Source organism: Rana temporaria, chromosome 12, assembly GCF_905171775.1.
Source record: "Rana temporaria chromosome 12, aRanTem1.1, whole genome shotgun sequence".
NCBI lineage: Eukaryota > Metazoa > Chordata > Amphibia > Anura > Ranidae > Rana > Rana temporaria.
The window spans coordinates 143,075,037-143,096,263 of NC_053500.1; the positions used below are offsets into that span (position 1 = coordinate 143,075,037).

A 21,227-nucleotide genomic window follows, 5' to 3' on the forward strand; every position below is an offset into this window, starting at 1 on the left:
CATCGATTGTGTTAATTTTTTATTTATTTTTTGCTCTATTGAGCACCGGGGGGCACTCCCTGGTGGTCCAGTGTTGGCATCCGAGGGGGGGGGGGGAGCTGCGCTGATAAACAATCAGTGCGAACCCCCCGTCAGGAGAGCCGCCGATCAGCTCTCTTCTATCTCTTCTGTCAGACGTGAGTGAGGAAGAGCCGGTCAACGGCTCTTCCTGTTTACATCGTGATCAGCCGTGATTGGACACGGCTGATCAAGTGGTAAAGAGACTCCGCCGGAGGCTCTTTACCGAGATCGGAGATGCAGGGTGTCAGACTAACACCCCGCATCACCGATCGCCGCGCGCCCCCACGAAATCCTGCAGGACGTCAATAGATGTCCAGTCAGGATTTCACAACCACTTCCCGGACGTCAATTGACTATTGACCGGGCAGGAAGTGGTTAAGAAACTTTTGAGAGGAGGAAATACGCAACGCATTCTACTTCCATGGGAGGTGTGATGGATTCACGCCCTTAACACAAGAGCACCTCGGGGCTTAAACTATAAAACGGACATCTTTTCTTTTTCTTTTTTTATGAATTTCTGCAACACACTCACCGGCCACGTTATTAGGTACAGTGGAACCTCGGATTACGAGCATAATCTGTTCCAGGAGAATGCTCGTAATCCAAAGTACTCACATATCAAAGCAAGTTTCCCCATTGAAGTCAATGGAAACGAAAATAATTTGTTCCGCATTGACTTCAATGGCATGCAATACCGCATGCGGCCAGAGGTGGGGGGGGGCGGAGAGCCTCGGACACAGCCGGAAAGGCCAGAGGACAGCTCGGCCGACCTCAGCAAACCTCGGAAAGGCTCAGGAATGGAATATTTCCATGTCTTTCCGAGCATTTCCGAACGGCGTCCGATCGGCTTGGATCCGTGCCGTTCGGCTCCGGCGCCCCCAACCTAAGGCCAAACGCGGTACTGCACACTGTTTTGGCCTGAATCCTGCTCATTTTGTGAGGCAATACTCTCTAACTGAGTTAGGATTGTTAAAAATACAGCGCTCGTATTGCAAAATGCTCGTTAACCGCATTACTCGCAATCCAAGGTTCCAATGTACACCTGTTTCATTGCTTGGTAACGCAAATTGCTAATCAGCCAATCACATGGCAGCAACTCAATGCATTTAGGCATCTAGACGTGGCAAAGACAACTTGCTGAAGTTCAAACCGAGCATCAGACATGGGGAAGAAAGGGAATTGAAGTGACTTTGAACGTGGCATGGCTGTTGGTGGCGGACGGGCTGGTCTGAGTATTTCTGGGATTTCCACACACAGCCATCTCTCGGGGTTTACAGAGAATGTTGGGAAAAAGGAGAAAATATCCAGTGAGCGGCAGTTGTGTGGAGGACAATGCCTTGTTGGTGTCAGAGGAGAATGGGCAGACTGGTTCCAGATGATAGAAAGACAACAGTAACTCAAATAAGCACTCGTTACACCCAAGGTATGCAGAATACCATCTCTGAATGCACAACACTTCCAACCTTGAAGCAGATGGGCTACAGCAGCAGAAGACCACACCGGGTGCCACTCCTAAGAACAGGAAACTGAGGCTACAATTGGCACAGGATCACCAACATTGGACAATAGAGGATTGGAAAAACGTTGCCTGGTCTGATGAGTCTGGATTTCAGCTGCGAGATTCAGATGGTGGGGTCAGAATTTGGCGCATGGATCCATCCTGCCTTGTATCACCGGGTCAGGCTGGTGGTGGGGGTGTAATGGTGTGGGGGATGGGCTATCACAGGATCAGGCTGGTGGTGGGGGTGTAATGGTGTGGGGGGATATTTTCTTGGCACACTTTGGGCCCCTTAGTACCAGTTGAGCATCGTTTAAACACCACGACCTACCTGAGTATTGTTGCTTACCGACTATGTCCATCCCTTTATGACTACAGTGTCCCCATCTTCTGATGGCTCCTCCCAGCAGGATAATGTCACCATGTCACTGTCCTCCAATCATGTCACCACTGGACAATGAGGTCACTGCACTTCAATGGCCTCCACACTCACCACATCTCATCCTATAGAGCAGTGATCCCCAACCTCACCATAATTCAGTGGGAGGTCTGAGCAGGTCACTTGCCACCAGATGCAGCTTGTCACTTGCCTCGTCACCTGCCACCAGATGCAGCTTGTCACTTGCCTCGTCACCTGCCACCAGATGCAGCTTGTCACTTGCCTCGTCACCTGCCACCAGATGCAGCTTGTCACTTGCCTCGTCACCTGCCACCAGATGCAGCTTGTCACTTGCCTCGTCACCTGCCACCAGATGCAGCTTGTCACTTGCCTCGTCACCTGCCACCAGATGCAGCTTGTCACTTGCCTCGTCACCTGCCACCAGATGCAGCTTGTCACTTGCCACGTAGCCTGCCACCAGATGCAGCTTGTCACTTGCCACGTAGCCTGCCACCAGATGCAGCTTGTCACTTGCCACGTAGCCTGCCACCAGATGCAGCTTGTCACTTGCCATGTTGCCTGCCACCAGATGCAGCTAGTCTCCTGCCACATCACCTGCCACCGGATGCAGATTGTCCCTTGCCAGGTTGCCACCACCAGACGCAGCTTGTCACTTGCCACATCACCTGCCACCAGATGCAGATTGTCACCTGCCACCAGATGCAGCTTGTCACTTGCCACATCACCTGCCACCAGATGCAGATTGTCACCTGCCACCAGATGCAGCTTGTCACTTGCCACATCACCTGCCACCGGATGCAGATTGTCACCTGCCACCAGATGCAGCTTGTCACTTGCCACATCGCCTGCCACCAGATGCAGCTTGTCACTTGCCACATCGCCTGCCACCAGATGCAGCTTGTCACTTGCCACATCGCCTGCCACCAGATGCAGCTTGTCACTTGCCATGTCACTTGCAACCAGATGCCTGAAAGACTCTTCTCTCTGCCTCATATCAGCACTATGACACCCGAGCGTGTAAACTAGCACATGCGCAGTTTCGCAGGTGAGGACAGAAATGGTGTAATCTCCCTACTCGCTCGCTCGCCACACCTCTGATAGAGCGGCTTTCGTGGCCCGGCTGTAAAGGCAGATCAGCTGTGATGCAGAGTGGGCGGGGGATGATGACATTTCCAAGGCAATACTCCCAGCGCACGCGTTCCTGCAGAAAGGGCTGTATCTTGGATTGGGTGCTGAAATGACCAACGGCTGGAGCCCGACTGCAATCATGAGAAGGAAGTGTCACCAGCACATCGGGATCTCCAAATTTGGGTCCAAAACTTTAATCACATAAATAAAAGTGACGTTTCGGAGCCACGCAGGACCCCTTCATCAGGCATGTGACAAATTGTGATACAAAAAGTCCACTATTTAAAGAACCATTCACCAATCAGCGCAAAGAGGAAATAACCCCCAGCCCGCCCCCTGACACCCTATGACATCACATCCTGTCCATAAACCTGTGTGTTTGCTTCCCATTTACAAAAAGCCACCAGGGTGTCATAACAACTGTGGCCAGAGTGGATCAGTGAACGTGTCTGTTCCTTTCCTTAATTGTGTACTTCCACCTGGCTGTTTACTACCGTTGCTAAGCCCCTAACAGTCACCTAGCAACGGTAGTAAACAGCCAGGTGGAAGTACACCTGGTTTTATGGTTGAACTGGATGGACTAACTATGTAAGTATTAAAGTTTTGGACCCAATTTTGGAGATCCTGGTGTGCTGGTGACACTTCCTTCTCCAGAGGATGACGTCTCTCTGCTCGCCCGCCGCATAGGGTAAGGGTTGCCACCTTTTCTTCGAGCCAAACCCGAACACTTTAGCGGCATGGCACCCCAACCGCGGCACGTTTTTGCTGCGATTATCACCCGACAAATCGCGGCAAAATCACGTAAACAGAATCGTGGGATGCCTGTCACCCAAAGGAAGTTTCACTTTGCGATTGGGGTTCCATTATCCCCATCCCCTCCTATTACTGAACTTCTTCCCCTACCAGCACAAATCCTCCTCCCTCCAATACCCCCATGGCAGCGGACAGGTGTTACCAGGGGGCCCCAGCGCACAAGGGGGGCCTGGACAGCAGGGGGAATCGGAGCGGTGGGTGGGCAGGGGCAATTACAGAGGAGGGGGGCAATAACAGAGAGGGGGAAAATTACAGAGGAGGGGGGCAATTACAGAGGAGGGGAACATTTACAGAGGAGGGGGACATTTACAGAGGAGGGGGACATTTACAGAGGAGGGGCAATTATAGAGAAGGGAGGGCAATTACAGAGAAGGGAGGGAAGGCAATGACAGAGGAGGGAGGGCAATAACAGAGAGGGGACAATTACAGAGGAGGAGGGCAATAACAGAGAGGGGGACAATTACAGAGGAGGGAGGGCCATTACAGAGGAGGGGGGCAATTACAGAGGAGGGGGGCAATTACAGAGGAGGGGGCAATTACAGAGATGGGGGACATTTACAGAGGAGGGGGACATTTACAGAGGAGGGGGACATTTACAGAGGAGGGGCAATTACAGAGGAGGGAGGGCAATGACAGAGGAGGGAGGGCAATGACAGAGGAGGGAGGGCAATTACAGAGGAGGGGGACATTTACAGAGGAGGAAGGGCAATTACAGAGGAGGGAGGGCAATGACAGAGGAGGGAGGGAGGGCCATTACAGAGGATTGGAGAGGAGAATGGGGCAGTGGAATTCAGACTGACATGCCTACAGCTCTGACATGGAGAGTGAGTGGATTGTTTTAAAAAAAAATTACATTTATTAAAAAACTTCCGCACCAGCAGCTTCTTGTCGCCCCTCTCTCTCCCTTATGTTTTGACTCCTCTGTAATTGCCCCTCCCCCCGCTGTCCGGGGCCCCCTGTGCGCTGGGGCCTCTACAGGAGGCCCCATGGTAGCCCCTGTCAGCAGCACTGGTGTCCGGGTGTCAGGCAGAGGGAAACCCGGGCACAGCATTCTAAACCCGTACTGTCCGGGTCAAAACCAGACAGGTGGCAGTTAAAGTAACGCAGTGCCGTACCACAAAAAATGGCCTGGGGGTGTAAACCTTCCGGAGGTCACGTTGTTATTGGAATACCGCTTCTTTGGAGGGTGTATGTCAGATGTTATATACAAGTTCTTTTAAAATATTTTTGTATGCAATGAGGAAGGCCGCATTGCCGAAACGCGTTAGCCTGTACTGCATACATACATGTAGCCAATAAAGGATTTTCTCTGCAAGAGAACAGGACAACCGGCTTTCACGTGATCAGTGGGATTGGAGTGGAGTCTCCCTCTAGTGGTGGCCGGTGGTAGTGCGGGCTGTGAAAGTGTATAAGCTCCCCATTATCCCCCCAACCCAATTCAAGGACCACACCCCAGTTAGATAGCCACCCTGGGCGTATGTTTTCGTGACTGTAGCTTACGGAAAATAGTTAGCAGCCCACGATGCACTGCGCCCCGGGGCATTTACATTCCAGATTTTCTGGTTTTGCTATGAATGTCAGCAGGACGAAGGAGAGCGGAGTCAGAGGGGCGACATTGTGTAGGTGAGTTGGATATTGTAGATGAGATTCTCTATTTTATTCTATTCTATTCTATACTTCTGGTTTATATTATTTTATATTATAATGTATTCTGTGTAAGGATTTCTAGGAATTACACAATTGTCACCTTTCCCCCAGAAATTGTCGCTCTTTTCTGAGGATCTGTGCGATCGCACTGGGACATTTCTTTTATCCTCTATATAGTACAAATGTTACTTTTGATGGGTGCTTTCTCTAGTGGGGGTGATCCTTCCTGTCTAGGGGCTCATTCACTACGGGGGGGGGGGGGGGGACATGGAACTGCGATCGGTTCATCAATGCCGGCACAACGCAAAGACACAGAAAAAAATCGCTTTTCGAGGGAAACCGTGGGAACGCTGCACTTTTATTCAAAGATGCCTGTCTGTGTGTCGCATCTCATCATCGTGATTAGAGTTAGATCTGGATTAAAGTTAAAAGAAAAAAAAACAAGCAATATGTCGTATCAGTGCGTCCTATCAATGTGTTGTATCTGTGTGTTGTGTTTAATGAGTTGTATCACAGCATTGTATTATTGTGTTGTGTGCGTTGTGTCAGTGTGTGGTATCAGTGTATCATCTCAGCACATAGTATCAGTGCATTGTGTCAGTATGTTGTATCCGTGTGTAGTAATAGTGCATTGTGTCAGTGTGTTGTATCAGTCTGTAGTATTAGTGCATTGTGTCAGTGTGTTGTGTTGTGTCAGTCTGTAGTATTAGTGCATTGTGTCAGTGCGTTGTGTCAGTCTGTAGTATTAGTGCATTGTGTCAGTGTGTTGTGTCAGTGTGTTGTATCAGTCTGTAGTATTAGTGCATTGTGTCAGTGCGTTGTGTCAGTCTGTAGTATTAGTGCATTGTGTCAGTGTGTTGTGTCAGTGCGTTGTGTCAGTCTGTAGTATTAGTGCATTGTGTCAGTGTGTTGTGTTGTGTTAGTCTGTAGTATTAGTGCATTGTGTCAGTGCGTTGTGTCAGTCTGTAGTATTAGTGCATTGTGTCAGTGTGTTGTGTCAGTGCGTTGTATCCGTGTGTAGTAATAGTGCATTGTGTCAGTGTGTTGTATCAGTCTGTAGTATTAGTGCATTGTGTCAGTGCGTTGTGTCAGTCTGTAGTATTAGTGCGTTGTGTCAGTGCGTTGTGTTGTATCAGTCTGTAGTATTAGTGCATTGTGTCAGTGTGTTGTGTTGTGTCAGTCTGTAGTATTAGTGCATTGTGTCAGTGCGTTGTGTTGTGTTAGTCTGTAGTATTAGTGCATTGTGTCAGTGCGTTGTGTCTGTAGTATTAGTGCATTGTGTCAGTGTGTTGTGTCAGTGCGTTGTGTTAGTCTGTAGTATTAGTGCATTGTGTCAGTGTGTTGTGTTGTGTTAGTCTGTAGTATTAGTGCATTGTGTCAGTGCGTTGTGTCAGTCTGTAGTATTAGTGCATTGTGTCAGTGTGTTGTGTCAGTGCGTTGTATCCGTGTGTAGTAATAGTGCATTGTGTCAGTGCATTGTGTCAGTGTTTTGTGTTGTATCAGTCTGTAGTATTAGTACATTGTGTCAGTGCATTGTGTCAGTGTGCTGTGTCAGTGCGTTGTATCAGTCTGTAGTATTAGTGCATTGTGTCAGTGCGTTGTGTCAGTCTGTAGTATTAGTGCGTTGTGTCAGTGCGTTGTGTTGTATCAGTCTGTAGTATTAGTACATTGTGTCAGTGCGTTGTGTCAGTGTGTTGTATCAGTCTGTAGTATTAGTGCATTGTGTCAGTGCGTTGTGTCTGTTTGTAGTATTAGTGCATTGTGTCAGTGTGTTGTGTCAGTGCATTGTGTCAGTGCATTGTGTCAGTGTGTTGTATCAGTCTGTAGTATTAGTGCATTGTGTCTGTTTGTAGTATTAGTGCGTTGTGTCGGTGCATTGTGTCAGTGCGTTGTATCAGTCTGTAGTATTAGTGCATTGTGTCAGTTTGTTGTGTCAGTCTGTAGTATTAGTGCATTGTGTCAGTTTGTTTTGTCAGTCTGTAGTACTAGTGCGTTGTGTCGGTGTGTTGTGTCAGTCTGTAGTATTAGTGCGTTGTGTCGGTGTGTGGTATCAGTCTGTAGTATTAGTGCATTGTGTCAGTTTGTTGTGTCAGTCTGTAGTACTAGTGCGTTGTGTCGGTGTGTTGTGTCAGTCTGTAGTATTAGTGCGTTGTGTCGGTGTGTGGTATCAGTCTGTAGTATTAGTGCGTTGTGTCGGTGTGTTGTATCAGTCAGTAGTGTCAGTGCGTTGTGTCGGTGTGTTGTATCAGTCTGTAGTATTAGTGCATTGTGTCACTTGGCAAAAAGTAAGCGTTTTTGCATTGCTGTGAATGGGATGTGATTTTGCATTGAAGTCAATAGATGGCGTTTTTTTGCATGGAAGTCAATGGGGCACGATTTTGCATTAAAGTCAATGGGACGCAGTATGCCAGCACTGGCACCTTTTTTCTTCCGATAACCCTATTTTCCGTCCGCTAATTTTTGGTAGCCAATATATCGTGCATCCCTAATTGTATCAACACATGATATCAGTGCGTTGTAATGATTGCAGGACTGGAAAGACTTAGGTGTTTTTTTTCTTGTAGCTTCGACGAATCCCGTTGGTTCTGCCCTCCACAGATTAGCACCAACCTCTACCACCGCTCTGCCCAGTGCCAGCCACACCCCTCCGCACCATGTACACCATCAGAACGGAGAAGGGAGGCGGCGAGACCGCAGTGGTGGACCTCCGCAGTGACGCCGTGAGCAAGCCGTGCGCCGAGATGAGAAGAGCGATGGCCGAGGCGGAAGTCGGGGACGACTTCTATGGAGAAGATCCCACCGTGAATGGTGAGCGAATAAATATTAATTACCGCCCCGCCCCCGAGGAGTCAAGATTCAAAAATGTTATTAATTCAAATGTACTGAACTTTATTGTTTCATGAGAGCAGCACGGTGGCCAATTCATAAGTGCCGGGAGAAAGCTAAGCGTATGATTGGGTGATGTGTACACATGTGTGAGTGAGCATGCACAGTCACAATCTAAAAGCTAATCTAGCTGATTGTACACCGATGTTCAATGTGTACAGCGCTCTCCTGCTGATGTGTTTCCATATGGCAGGCCCCAGGGGTCTACAAACTTTTTAGTATAAGGGCCACATTGTGGATTTACAAATATTCACGGGCTGGAAAAATCTGGTTTATTATACAAGTCTCCCCTTACATTCTGGAAGGCCCATCAGATTCCCCCCTCAGATCCAAGAGGACCCATTGGAGACCCCCTTAGATCCAGGAGGGCCCATCAGAGCCCCCCCCTAGATCTAAAATAGGCCGTCAAAGATCTCCTTAGATCCATTACAGCCTATCAGGGTCCCCCCTTAGATCCAATACGGCCCATCAGTTTACCCCCTTAGACTCAGAAGTGCCCCTTAAACCTATCATAGTCCTCCTTAGTTTTAAAAGAGTTTGTAAGAATACACCTTAGATCAAGGAGGGCACATCAGGGTTCCGCTTTAGATCCAGGAGGGCCCATCAGAGTCCCCCCTTAGATCTAAGAGAGCCTGTCAAAGTTCCCCCATAGATCCATGAAAGCCCATCAGAGTCCCCCCTTAGATCCAATAGGGCCCATCAGGTTACCTTCCTAGATTCAGGAGGGCCTCTTAGATCCAGGAGGACCCATCAAGAGTCCCACTTCGATCTAAAAGAGTCTGTTAGAACACCCCCTTAGTTTAAAGAGGGCACATGTCACGAGTCCCCCCTTAGGTCCAGGAGGGCCCTTTAGATCCAAGAGGGCCCATCAGAGTCCCCCGTAGATCTAAAAGAGCCTGTCAGAACGCCCTTCTTAGGTCCAGAAGGGCCCATTAGGGTCCTCCCTTAGATCCAAAAGAGCCTATTAAAGCCCCCTTAAATCCAGGAGAGCCCACCAGAGTTCACCTTTTTGATCCAGGGGGGCCCCACCACAATCCCCACTTAGATCCAGGAAGGCGCATGATGGGAGGGGGGGGTCATGGCCGGCTAACTGGCAATGGATGTGCTAGTCCTCATTTTTTAATACACAGACCACTGCCAGCCAGCTTGGGTATTTTCACGGACATTTGCTGAGATGGTATGAATGGCGTGACACAGGGGACACCCAGGTCTACTATCGGAGAATTATTATACATTTTATTTCTTTCAGAGATTCAGCGCCACGCTGCCCAACTGTTCAAAACAGAGGACGCTCTCTTTGTGTCGAGTGGGACAATGGGGAATTTAATTGCAGGTAAGTGTCCCTATCTTTAGGTATCCATGACTGAGATCTTTGCAGAAGTAGTGGAGATGTGGAAAGTCCATGGTGGAGGTCTCTAGAGGTAGTGGAAATGTGGAAAGTCCATGACTGAGGTCTCTCCAGAATCAGTAGGAGTGTGGAAAGTCCATGGTGGAGGTTTCTTTAGAAGTAGTATGAGTGTGGAAAATTCATGGTGGAGGTATTTCCAAAAGTGTAGGAATGTTCATGGTGAAGGTCTCTCCAGAAGTAGTAGGAGTGTAGAAAGTCCATAGTGGTGGTTTCTCCAGAAGTAGTAGGAGCGTTGAAAATTCACGGTGGAGGTCTCTCCAGAAGTAATAGCTATGTTGAAAGCCCATGGTGAAGATCTCTCCATAAGTAATAGGTATGTTTAAAGACAATGGTGGTGGTCTCTCCAGAAGTAGTAGGAGTGTGAAAAGTCCATGGAGGTTTCTCCAGAAGCAGTAGGCATGTGGAAAGTCCATGGTGGAAGTTTCTCCAGAAGTGTAAGAGTGTGGAAAGTTCATAGGGAAGGTCTCTCCAGAAGTAGTAGGAGTGTGGAAGGTTCATGGTGGAGGTTTCTCCAGATGTAGTAGGAGTGTGGAAGGTTCATGGTGGAGGTTTCTCCAGAAGTAGTAGGAGTGTGGAAGGTTCATGGTGGAGGTTTCTCAGATGTAGTAGGAGTGTGGAAGGTTCATGGTGGAAGTTTCTCCAGATGTAGTAGGAGTGTGGAAGGTTCATGGTGGAGGTTTCTCCAGATGTAGTAGGAGTGTGGAAGGTTCATGGTGGAGGTTTCTCCAGATGTAGTAGGAGTGTGGCCTCGCTTCTCGGCCTTTTGGCTAAGATCAAGTGTAGTATCTGTTCTTATCAGTTGCCAATAGGTGGTGCCAAGCTGACTGTCCCCGGTACCCTGTAAAAGGGGGAAAGGGATGGCAGTCGGCGGACGCTAAGCCTGTTGGCGTGGAGGTGAAAGCCTTCTGATCGGGACAGAGAGGCATGAGGTCGAAGCCAAGAGGCCGGGTCCCTGGCCTTTGGCCTGGATTTGGTGGTATCTGCCCCAGTCAGTTGTTCTGGAGGGAACCCTTGCTCCTCTTTTAACCGGGAGGAGCGGGTAGTACTTCCAGAATGTGATTAGGTGGGAGAGATAGGGGTTGTGGGTAGTGCCTGCTTAGGTGGGCTCTCCCCGACCTCTTCTCCCACCTTCCTGGCTGGGAAGGGTGCTGCCGGTCCGGACCGGGGGCTAGGGACCGTTGAAAAGCCTGTGGAGATAGTGCCCCTGGAGTGGCAGTCCAGGGGTGCCATACATTGCACTGAGTATGTGAGGGGCACTTAACGTGTGGCACCTTTTTGGTCACTTATCTCCACAATACATCTTTTTGACACCTGCCGCTAGGGCCCGGCCTTTTGGCTAGGACCAGTGGAATTTGTTTCCTGGCCGGAGGGCCGGCCAATGTATTGCACATTGGTCACTTTCCTCACGCTCCCATCTTCCTTCTCCCCACTTTCCTTTTTTATTTTACCCCTTGTCTGTCTTGTTTTGTCACTTTTTTTTGGTTGGTGCGTGCACTTTAAGTGTGGCGAGTAGGGTGCTGGTCCTCGGGCCTGCCTCTGAAAGTCTTGGGAGTTGGTGGCCCCGGCCTTCTGGCTAAGTTCGCCGGCTCTCATGGAGTCTCCCTTCGGGGGAGCCTCACCGAGGAGGGTTCTGTTCTAGCAGTCCCTCCGAGGATGTTGGGTCCTTGTGGCTTCGGCTGCTTGGACCAAGATGGGTCCATATGGCTACGGCTGTATGGACCACAGTAACTCTTTTCCCTGTCAGGAGCCTAACGCCCCGGGGGATCAGAGACGGGTCCACTTTTGAGGACCATTGGCGATGCACCCGTCGCAGTTTTTTGTGTTTCACTCTTTATGTGTGTGCACATTTTTTCCTGCACCGGGTGGAGTTTTTGGGTTGTGTTTTGCACGCCACAGGCTTTTCAATAGAAAAAGGAGTGTGGAAGGTTCATGGTGGAGGTTTCTCCAGAAGTAGTAGGAGTGTGGAAGGTCCATGTTTGATGTCTCTCTAGATGTAGTAGGAGTGTGGAAGGTTCATGGTGGAGGTTTCTCCAGATGTAGTAGGAGTGTGGAAGGTTCATGGTGGAGGTTTCTCCAGATGTAGTAGGAGTGTGGAAGGTTCATGGTGGAGGTTTCTCCAAAAGTAGTAGGAGTGTGGAAGGTTCATGGTGGAGGTTTCTCCAGATGTAGTAGGAGTGTGGAAAGTCCATTGTTTTCTAATGGCTGAGATTTGATGGTGGGAGCTCTGACGTTAGGAAGGAATTACTTGTAATCCTGTTTCCATGGTGCTGGGTCCCGTATTCAACCGCAACAAGTGTGAACAGGATCCCAATCCAAACATCCAGACTAAACCAATAAAACCTGCCTTGTGTCTTGTTTCAGTGATCATTCATTGTCGGAAGAAAGGGAGCGAGGTCCTGCTGGGGGACGAATCTCACATGTACTTCTATGAACAGGGGAGCATGACGCAGGTGAAGGTGTGCTGCTGCCACCATGTGGTGGTTTGTGTGATGACACCTGTCCTGGTGACCAAGGGGAACTCAATATTCTGAGGTGACACCAGAACGAGAATAGAGAGGAAATCTTCCAATGGGGACACCTATCTATGGGAGGATTTCCCCTTTCTTTGGAGCGATTTTCTCCCACTAAAAGGAAAGGAAATCTCCTCTAAGTGGGTTGCAGATGGGAAAACAAAAATCTGAGCGGGGTTCTAACCCTTCCCTACTCCATTCCAATATGGGGGCAATGTTCTGGCTTCAAATAAACCTTGAGGCCGGAATCACACTAGTGCGTTGCGTTTTGGAGCTGCATTCTCGTTGCGAATTTCTCTAGAGGGTGTTCTGCAGATCAACTGCGGTTTAGCTGCAGATCAGGTGCGAATTTGGAGACCTGGGAGAAGTTCCGGGTGAGAGGAGAGTGGGGGAGAATTGTATTGAGCTGAATGAGAGAAATTCCTGCAGAGAACTGAACACATGTGCGAATTAGATGCATACCCATAGAAGATAATGGGACTGAATTCGCACCTGAGCCGCACCGCAAGACATAAAAACCGCATGCGGTTTGGAGGCAATACGCAGTGCGGATGCATCGCACATATGTGAACCAGCCTCATTGAAAACAATGTATTTTGAAATGTCCTGCGAATTCGATGCGGTTTAAACCGCACTCAATTCGCATAGGTGTGAACCTGGCCTAAAAATAATTTTTCGCAGTGAGGATGTATCAAAAGTGGCAGTTGATGACCATATCTGACGTATTCGCTGTATTCACTCCCTGTTTCTGCAAATGGCAGTTGATAGACAGATCTGAACTATTCGCTGTGTTCGCTCCCTGAGGCTGCATTCACACCTGAACGCGGCGTATTGTACCGCGATTTGCCGCGACAAAACGCATAGTTTTTTAGCCTAAAATACGCCGGAGGGGTGATTAAACATTGTCGGCTATGCCGAACGCCGAAGCCGCCTGAAAAAAAAGGGTCCGGGACTTGTGTTGAGCTTCAGGCGTATGGCGTTTGGCGTGGAGATGTGAACCATCTCCATAGCCGACAATGTTAATCACCCCTCCAGCGTATTGCAGGCTGCAATAGCGTCGGGCGTAAAAACGCCTAGGTGTGAATGGAGCCTGATTCTGCAAGTGGCAGTTGATAGACAGATCTGATCTATTGTCTGTATTCACCCCCTGTTTCAGCAAGTGGCAGTTAATAGACAGATCTGACCTATTCGTTGTGTTCACTCCCTGTTTCTGAAAGTGGCAGTTGGAAGACAGATCTGATGTATTCAATTCCTGTTTCTGCAAGTGGCAGTTGGAAGACAGATCTGATGTATTTACTTCCTGTTTCTGCAAGTGGCAGTTGATGGATCTGATCTTTTTGCTGTATTAACCCCCTGTTTCTGAAAGTGGCAGTTGGAAGACAGATCTGATGTATTCAATTCCTGTTTCTGCAAGTGGCAGTTAATAGACAGATCTGACCTACTCATTGTATTCACTCCCTGTTTCTGCAAGTGGCAGTTGATAGACAGATCTGATCTATTCACTACATTAACCCCCTGTTTCTGCAAATGGCAGTTGGAAGACAGATCTGATTTATTCACTGTATTCACTCCCTGTTTCCACAGATGGCAGGAATGCTTCCTCGCCCGGTGAGGACACTAAAAGACGGCCGTCTGGACCTGCAAGACCTGGAAAGTAAAATCCAGCATGGGAACCCGGATGTCCAGATACAACTCATCTGCCTGGAGAACACCCACAACCGCATGGGAGGGCGTGTCCTTCCCCTCTCCTACATGAAAGAGGTGCGTGCGTTCTTATCTCATTATATAAACCTGAAAGTTTAAATAACTACACTTTGATAAAGTACATGAGGGGTAAAATCTCTGCGTTCCATTGGGGAGATTTCTCTTCACTTCCTGCCCCCTAGAGACAACAGGAAATAAGGGGAAATCAGGAGGGAGCGGGGACAAGACCAGCCCCTTGCACAAGGAGAGAGAGCAGCAGTGGGCGGAGCCGTCACACCCACCCAGAAATGGAAACTTGTAGAACTTGTTGGTTTCCTCTCGATTAAAATGTAAAATGTAATTCCTTTCTGTTCTGGTGACAACCGCACTTCCTGTTTCCTGTATGGGTGTCACGGTGACAGGAAATGAGGCTGGAATTCCACCAATGGGATGTCAGACAGATATCATTCCATTATAGAAATAGGAGTATTAAAAAAACATTTGAGTATCCTATGTAGCTCCTAATATTTCCTGTCCTGCAGGTTCGGGACATCGCCGATCGCTACGGGCTGAAGGTCCATCTGGACGGGGCGCGGCTGATAAATGCCGCCATGTCGCTGGGGGTGGAAACTGCAGAGATTGTGAAATACTGCGACTCCGTGGCCCTCTGTCTATCCAAGGTACGGTGTCCACTGAGCGACGCTAAGGGAAGTAATCCGACCGTTCGGCAAGTTGTATATAATTCTGATACATTGTTGTAGAGTTACTGTATGTGTAGTGCTATACACAGTACAATAGATTCAGCTGAAGGACATAAACTGGGCGGAGCTAATACTGGAGTGAATGGTACTAAGGGTGGGGCTTAAAACTTGAGTTTATGTACAGAGTGTAGAGGTCAGAAGTACTTAGTGTACATAGTGTAGGGGTCAGGTGTGCAATGTGCTGAGTACAGGGGTCAGAAATATGTAGTGTAGTGATATTAGCACTAAGGCCCCTTTCACACTGGGGCGGAAGGTGCGGTGGTGGTATAGCGCCGCTTAAAATGGCTGCGCTATACCGTCGGAATTGCTGCGGGATTCGGCCGCTAGCAGTGCCGTATTAACCCCCGCTAGCGGCTGAAGAAGGGTTAATACCACACCGCTAGCGGCCGAATCCCGCGGCAATTCCGACGGTATAGCGCCGCCATTTTTAGCGGAGAGGCGCATGGCGGGCAATATTACCGCAGTTTCCTATTGTATACACACCGCTCCTCTCACCGCTACAAAGATTTTTTTTTTCCCTCCTGCCAGCGCATCGCCTCAGTGTGAAAGCACCCGGGCTTTCACATTAACCACTTAAGGACCGCCTAACGCCGATATACGTCGGCAGAATGGCACGGCTGGGTACAATCACGTACCTGTACGTTCTCTTTAAGTGCCCAGCCGTGGGTTGCGCGCCACGGGCGTGTGCACGCGACTCGGTCCGAAGCTCCGTGACCGCGGCCGCAGACCCCGATCGCCTGGAGCTGAAGAACGGGGAGAGGTGTGTGTAAACACACCTTCCCTGTTCTTCACAGTGGCACTGTCATTGATCGTCTGTTCCCTGGTGACGTCACACGTCCAGCCCCGACCCGAAAATATTAATAAAAATGCAATAAAACTATCCCCTATTTTGTAAACGCTATAAATTTTGCGCAAACCAATCGATAAACGCTTATTGTGATTTTTTTTTTAACCAAAAATATGTAGAAGAATACGTATCGGCCTAAACTGAGGATTATATATATATATATATATATATATATATATATATATATATATATATATATATATATATATATATATAATATTTATTTATATATAAATATAAATTATATATATATATTATATATATTTATTTATATATAAATATAAATTATATATATATATTATATATATTTATATTTATTTTTTTTGGGGGGGGGGGGAATTTATTATAGCAAAAAGTAAAAAAATATAGATTTTTTTTTCAAAGTTATCGCTCTATTTTTGTTTATAGCGCAAAAAATAAAAACCGCAGAAGTGATCAAATACCACCAAAAGAAAGCTCTATTTGTGGGGAGAAAAAAAAGGACGCCAATTTTGTTTGGGAGCCACGTCGCATGGCCGCGCAATTGTCTGTGATGATGAACAATTATCCAAATGCCGGTGACTTGTCGTTAAGGTTCCCCTATGCAGATGGTTCCTGTAAGGACTGCGCAGGCGCAATCCTTGCCGACGGAAATCTCCGAACCTCGGCCGGCATCCGGGCTCATTCCTTAACATCCCCGTGGATTGGAGGATGTTAAAAAAAGAGCCAGGAGGCCGAGCGACCGGAGCCACTTTCCTCAAATTCCACGTCGCCCTGGATGCCGGCTGAGGTTCGGAGATTTCCGTCGGCAAGGATTGCGCCTGCGCAGTCCTTACAGGAACCACCTCAATAGCCGGAACCATATCGTCAGATCACAGGCCCTGTGTCGGAGGGGGGTGTGTCCTCACACACCCCCCTCCGACCCCACAATCTCTCTACTGCAAATGGTAACTGCCGGACTACTAGGCCCAAATAGTCCAGTGATGGAAAGGCTGACCATATTGAGATGAGATAAGTTTATAGCCCCTCCTTCCAATATCCTGCTGTGTAGGACCCACGGTGCAATATCCTAAGATACCCCCCTTGTGGCTTTCAGTTACTAGGGGCAACAGCAGATATCCCCAAGCTCCTTGAATAGACTCCTCTTGTCCCATCACTTGCTGTCATGTACCCCACTGACCTGTTCCATGGTCCCCGGTCCATGGAAGTGAAATGTTTCAGCCCAGCAGTAACAGTTCCAGGCTTCTTCCTCTTAGTATTGAATTCCTCCTCTGCCGTGTTCAAGAAAAGTGGTCATTCATCAGGACTTTCTCCTCAGCACCTGCTAGGCCCTCAGGCCGGGGCCTCCTCACAGCAACACTTCTGCTCACATCCTCTTTCCTCTCACGACTCCTCCCCAGTGGCTTGTTACCTCAGCTTATATAGCAGGCCCGCCCCCCTGCCAATCCTAGTTGAGGATTGGACAGAGCTGCCTGTCACTCAGAGCTTCCAGCCCCAGACCATTCTCTTCTGAAAGCAGGGGAGGAGTTCCAGAGACTGAGCACAGGTGGCCACACCCACTGCCACTCTGAGACTCCCAGATCAAAACAACCAGGCCTAGCATAAGGCATAGGCCTGACTAGATTTTGCCTGCACTGTCAGTTTAACCACTTAAAGTGAAGGTTCACACATAAAATAACATTTTTAACATTAGATTCAGGGCTTTTTTTCAGGGGGAACTCAGTTCCACCACCTTTGGCTCAGACCCTTTGGTGCCTGCTCACCACAATCACTTGTAAACACAGAAGTCTGGTTTCTGTGTTTAAAAGTGACAGCTCTGCACTCGTGGTATTTAATGCTCCTTTAAGACCCTTCGACTGTTTGTGAAATCTGAACCGGGTCGTGGTTGAGTTCCTGCACCTATTTTCTGAGAAAAAAAGCTCTGATTAGATTCATGCTCATTTTGTCAAGGGGAATCGGGTAGTATTTTTAAAATCGAAGCCGTACTTACCGTTTTAGAGATACATCTTCTCCGCCGCTTCTGGTTATGGGCTGCGGGACTGGGCGTTCCTATTTGATTGACAGTCTTCCGACGGTCGCATCTATCGCGTCACGATTTTCCGAAAGTAGCTGAACGTCGGTGCGCATGCGCCGTATAGAGCCGCGCCGACGTTCGGCTTCTTTCGGCTACTCGTGACGCGATAGATGCGACCGCCGGAAGACTGTCAATCAAATAGGAACGCCCAGTCCCGAAGACCATACCCGGAAGCTGCGGAGAAAATGTATCTCTAAAACGGTAAGTATGGCTTCGATTTTAAAAATACTACCCGATTCCTTGACAAAATGAGCAAAACATTTTTAGGGTGAACTCCCGCTTTAAAGCGGAGGTTCACCCTAAAAACAAGTATATATCCAGCATACTTCCGACATGTACAGTATGCTGTGTTTTTTTTTTTTATCGCTGTACATACCGTCTTATTATTCTTTTCCACCCGGCTTTCCCGGGTTCTCACTCCTGCGGGACTGGGCGTTCCTGTGAAGAGGCGTAGTGTCATCGGGGACTTCGCCCATATGATTGACGTGCCTGAGAAAAACTACCACCGGCGGATAAGGCGCGTCATGACTTTCCGAAAATAGCCGAAGTGCGAGTCGGCGCTATACGGTGCCTGCGCACAGACTAGGAGCCGTGTAGAGCTGACTGCGCAGGCGCCATATAGAGCCGACTCCAAGTTCTGGTATTTTCGGAACGCGTGACGCGCCTTATCCGCATGTCAATCATCTGGGCTAAGTCCCAGATGACACTACGTCTCTTCGCTGACTACTAGTAAGAAAAAAAATATTCATAAAAATGCCATAAAACTATCCCCTATTTTGTAGACGCTATAACTTTTGTGCAAACCAATCAATAAACGCTTATTGCGATTTATTTTTTACCAAAAATAGGTAGAAGAAAACTTATCGGCCTAACCTGAGGAAAAATAAATGTTTTTTTTATAGATTTTTTTGGGGATATTTATTATAGCCAATAGTTAAAAATATTGCATTTTTTTTTTAAATGTTGCTCTACTTTTGTTTATAGCGCAAAAAATAAAAACCGCAGAGGTGATGAAATACCACCAAAAGAAAGCTCTATTTGTGGAAAAAAAGGACGTCAATTTTGTTTGGGAGCCACGTCGCACGACCGCGCAATTGTCAGTTAAAGCGACGCAGTGCCGAATCGCAAAAAGGGGCCTGGTCCTTTACCTGCATAAAGTAGTTAAAACAAATAAACACTATTTGAGCTACATTCACTTACAATTATTTTTTTTATTTTTTTTAAGGGTCTTGGGGCCCCAGCGGGCTCATTGCTCGGCGGGACGGCAGAATTTGTGGCCGAGGCACGGCAAATCAGGAAGATACTTGGGGGAGGGATGCGCCAGACTGGTGTACTTGCAGCTCCTGGATTGGTCGCATTGAAACATGCGCAGAAAAACCTGATGTTGGATCACCAAAATGCCAAAACATTTGCCAAAGGTAAGGATGCAAATTATGGGATATATAATGATTTTTTTTTTTTTTATTATTATTATTATTATTATTATTTTATACTTTTACTGGCAAGTCCATAGTCTATAGTCCATAGTCCTTAGTTCATGGTCCTAAGTCCATAGTCCCAGGTCAATAGTCTATAGTCCATAGTCCTTAGTTCATGGTCCTAAGTCCATAGTCTATAGTCCCAGGTCAATAGTCTATAGTCCATAGTCCTTAGTTCATGGTCCTAAGTCCATAGTCTATAGTCCCAGGTCAATAGTCTATAGTCCATAGTCCTTAGTTCATGGTCCTAAGTCCATAGTCTATAGTCCCAGGTCAATAGTCTATAGTCCATAGTCCTTAGTTCATGGTCCTAAGTCCATAGTCTATGGACTTTTTCCAGCATGTGACAGTTTTGTGTCTCTTTTTGCCTCCTTCAGCGGTGCAGGAACTGGACTCTCCTCTCTGTCTCGTGGACCCGGCCATCGTGGACACTAATATCGTGTTACTCTCGCTTCCTGACAGACTGATGGCAAAGGAGCTATGTGAGCAGCTGAGCTCAGTGACACCTGAAGAGCAGGAAAATGGACGGGGGGTGGTGGTGAAGGGTCTAGCGATTTCTCCTCGCCACGTGCGCCTTGTGTGGCACCGCGACCTCTCGGCGCAGGACATCCAGCTGGTATTAGAGAAGCTGAAATCCGTGCTTGGGAAGTACAGCAATGAAGCTGCATAAGAAGACTGGAACAGACCCAGACAAGAGGAGCAACGTGTGATGCCCCCAAGTGACCCCATTCTATCACAGTCCTGCTGGATCTGAGCCACGTTTATTATCCGGGTATATCCACACAGACACTTGGCCTTTAAAAACTGAAAAATAATATTTCATTGCTTTTGCATATTCTTTATTCAACTTTAAAGCGGAACTTCAGTCATTTTTTCAACTTTCCATCTATTAAATCTTCTGCCCTTGTTGTTGTTTTAATTTTGGATAGTAAAATATATTTTTTTTCTGCCAGTAAATCCCTTATACAGCCTACTTCCTGTTTCCTTATACAGCCCACTTCCTGTTTCCTTATACAGCCCACTTCCTGTTTCCTTTTACAGCCCACTTTCTGTTTTTTGTCTGGTCACTAGCCTTATAACATCATGCACAGCTCTCATTCTCATGAGAGTTTGCCAGGAAGGGAGGGAGGGGGGGGGGGGGTTAGTCATAAGAAAGCCAATGAGCGCTACAGAGCTGGAGGTGTGCCTCTGTGTAAATCCAGGAATTGAACAGGCAGCAGCGTCAGCTGCCCACAGTTAAAATGGATGCAGCCAGACTCAGAGGAGGGAGGTTTCTGCAGCATATTTGGCAAGTACAGAATGACAGTATATATAAAATAATATGCAAAGTGGTTGGAGGGAAGCCTCAGAATGGCAAAGATGTTTTTATTACAAATGATGTGAGCAGACTGCAGTTCCTCTTTAGGGAAGAACTTCACTAACTACCAAACAGAAACAATTATATATTACAACATACAAATCTTTAGATATGGTGGCTACATTTGTTTTCCTTTTTGGGCTTTTTGCCCCCTTTTATTTGCACCTGGTGATCCTACCAGTAACACATTTCCTGACACTTTGGGGGAGATTTACTAAGACTGGCGCACTCTGAATCTGGTACAGCTGTGCATGGGAGCCAATCAGCTTCTAACTTTAGCTTGTTCATTTGAGCTTTGTCAATAAAACCGGGGGGCTGATTGGTTTCTATTAGGGTTGCACCGATACTAGTATTGGTGCCGATACCGATTATTTGCACGAGTACTTGTACAAATGCTCCAATGCTTGACCCCGATACCTGACAGGAGGCCAGTACACCCGGCATCCTCAGTGTAGCGGGGCGGTGGGCCGTGTGGCCTCTCAGATGATCGGTGTGGGGGCAGTTACAAGCACCAATCTCCCTGTATAGATTTTTCAACAGACGCTTTTCCTCCTATCCCTCCCACGATTGTCAGGGAGATCAGTGCTTGTAACTGCCCCCACCACCACATCGATCATCCCCAATTGTCCCGGGTCCCCCCTCCTCCTCGATCTGTCAGGATGGAGAACGGAGGAAGGAGTCGGTAAATCTGTCATTTA

The 21,227-nt window shown here is 47.9% G+C and overlaps 1 protein-coding gene and 1 pseudogene across 2 annotated transcripts; both read left to right on the forward strand.

Annotated features, from left to right (window-relative positions):
- Positions 1-3,608: 3,608 nt before the first annotated feature.
- LOC120919068 (probable low-specificity L-threonine aldolase 2) lies at positions 3,609-20,091 on the forward strand. Of its 2 annotated transcripts, none has more exons than XM_040331040.1 (8): positions 3,609-3,674; positions 8,111-8,354; positions 9,682-9,765; positions 12,202-12,290; positions 13,935-14,111; positions 14,576-14,713; positions 18,920-19,112; positions 19,550-20,091. In XM_040331040.1, exons 2-8 carry the CDS (start codon positions 8,201-8,203, stop codon positions 19,840-19,842), a joined length of 1,128 nt encoding a protein of 375 aa, XP_040186974.1. In that variant the 5' UTR covers positions 3,609-3,674; positions 8,111-8,200; the 3' UTR covers positions 19,843-20,091. The 2 variants fall into 2 exon arrangements, with proteins under 2 accessions (XP_040186974.1, XP_040186973.1); XM_040331039.1 differs by lacking the exon at positions 3,609-3,674 and adding an exon at positions 5,424-5,522.
- Positions 10,588-10,718, forward strand: LOC120919657 (annotated as a pseudogene).
- Positions 20,092-21,227: the final 1,136 nt, after the last annotated feature.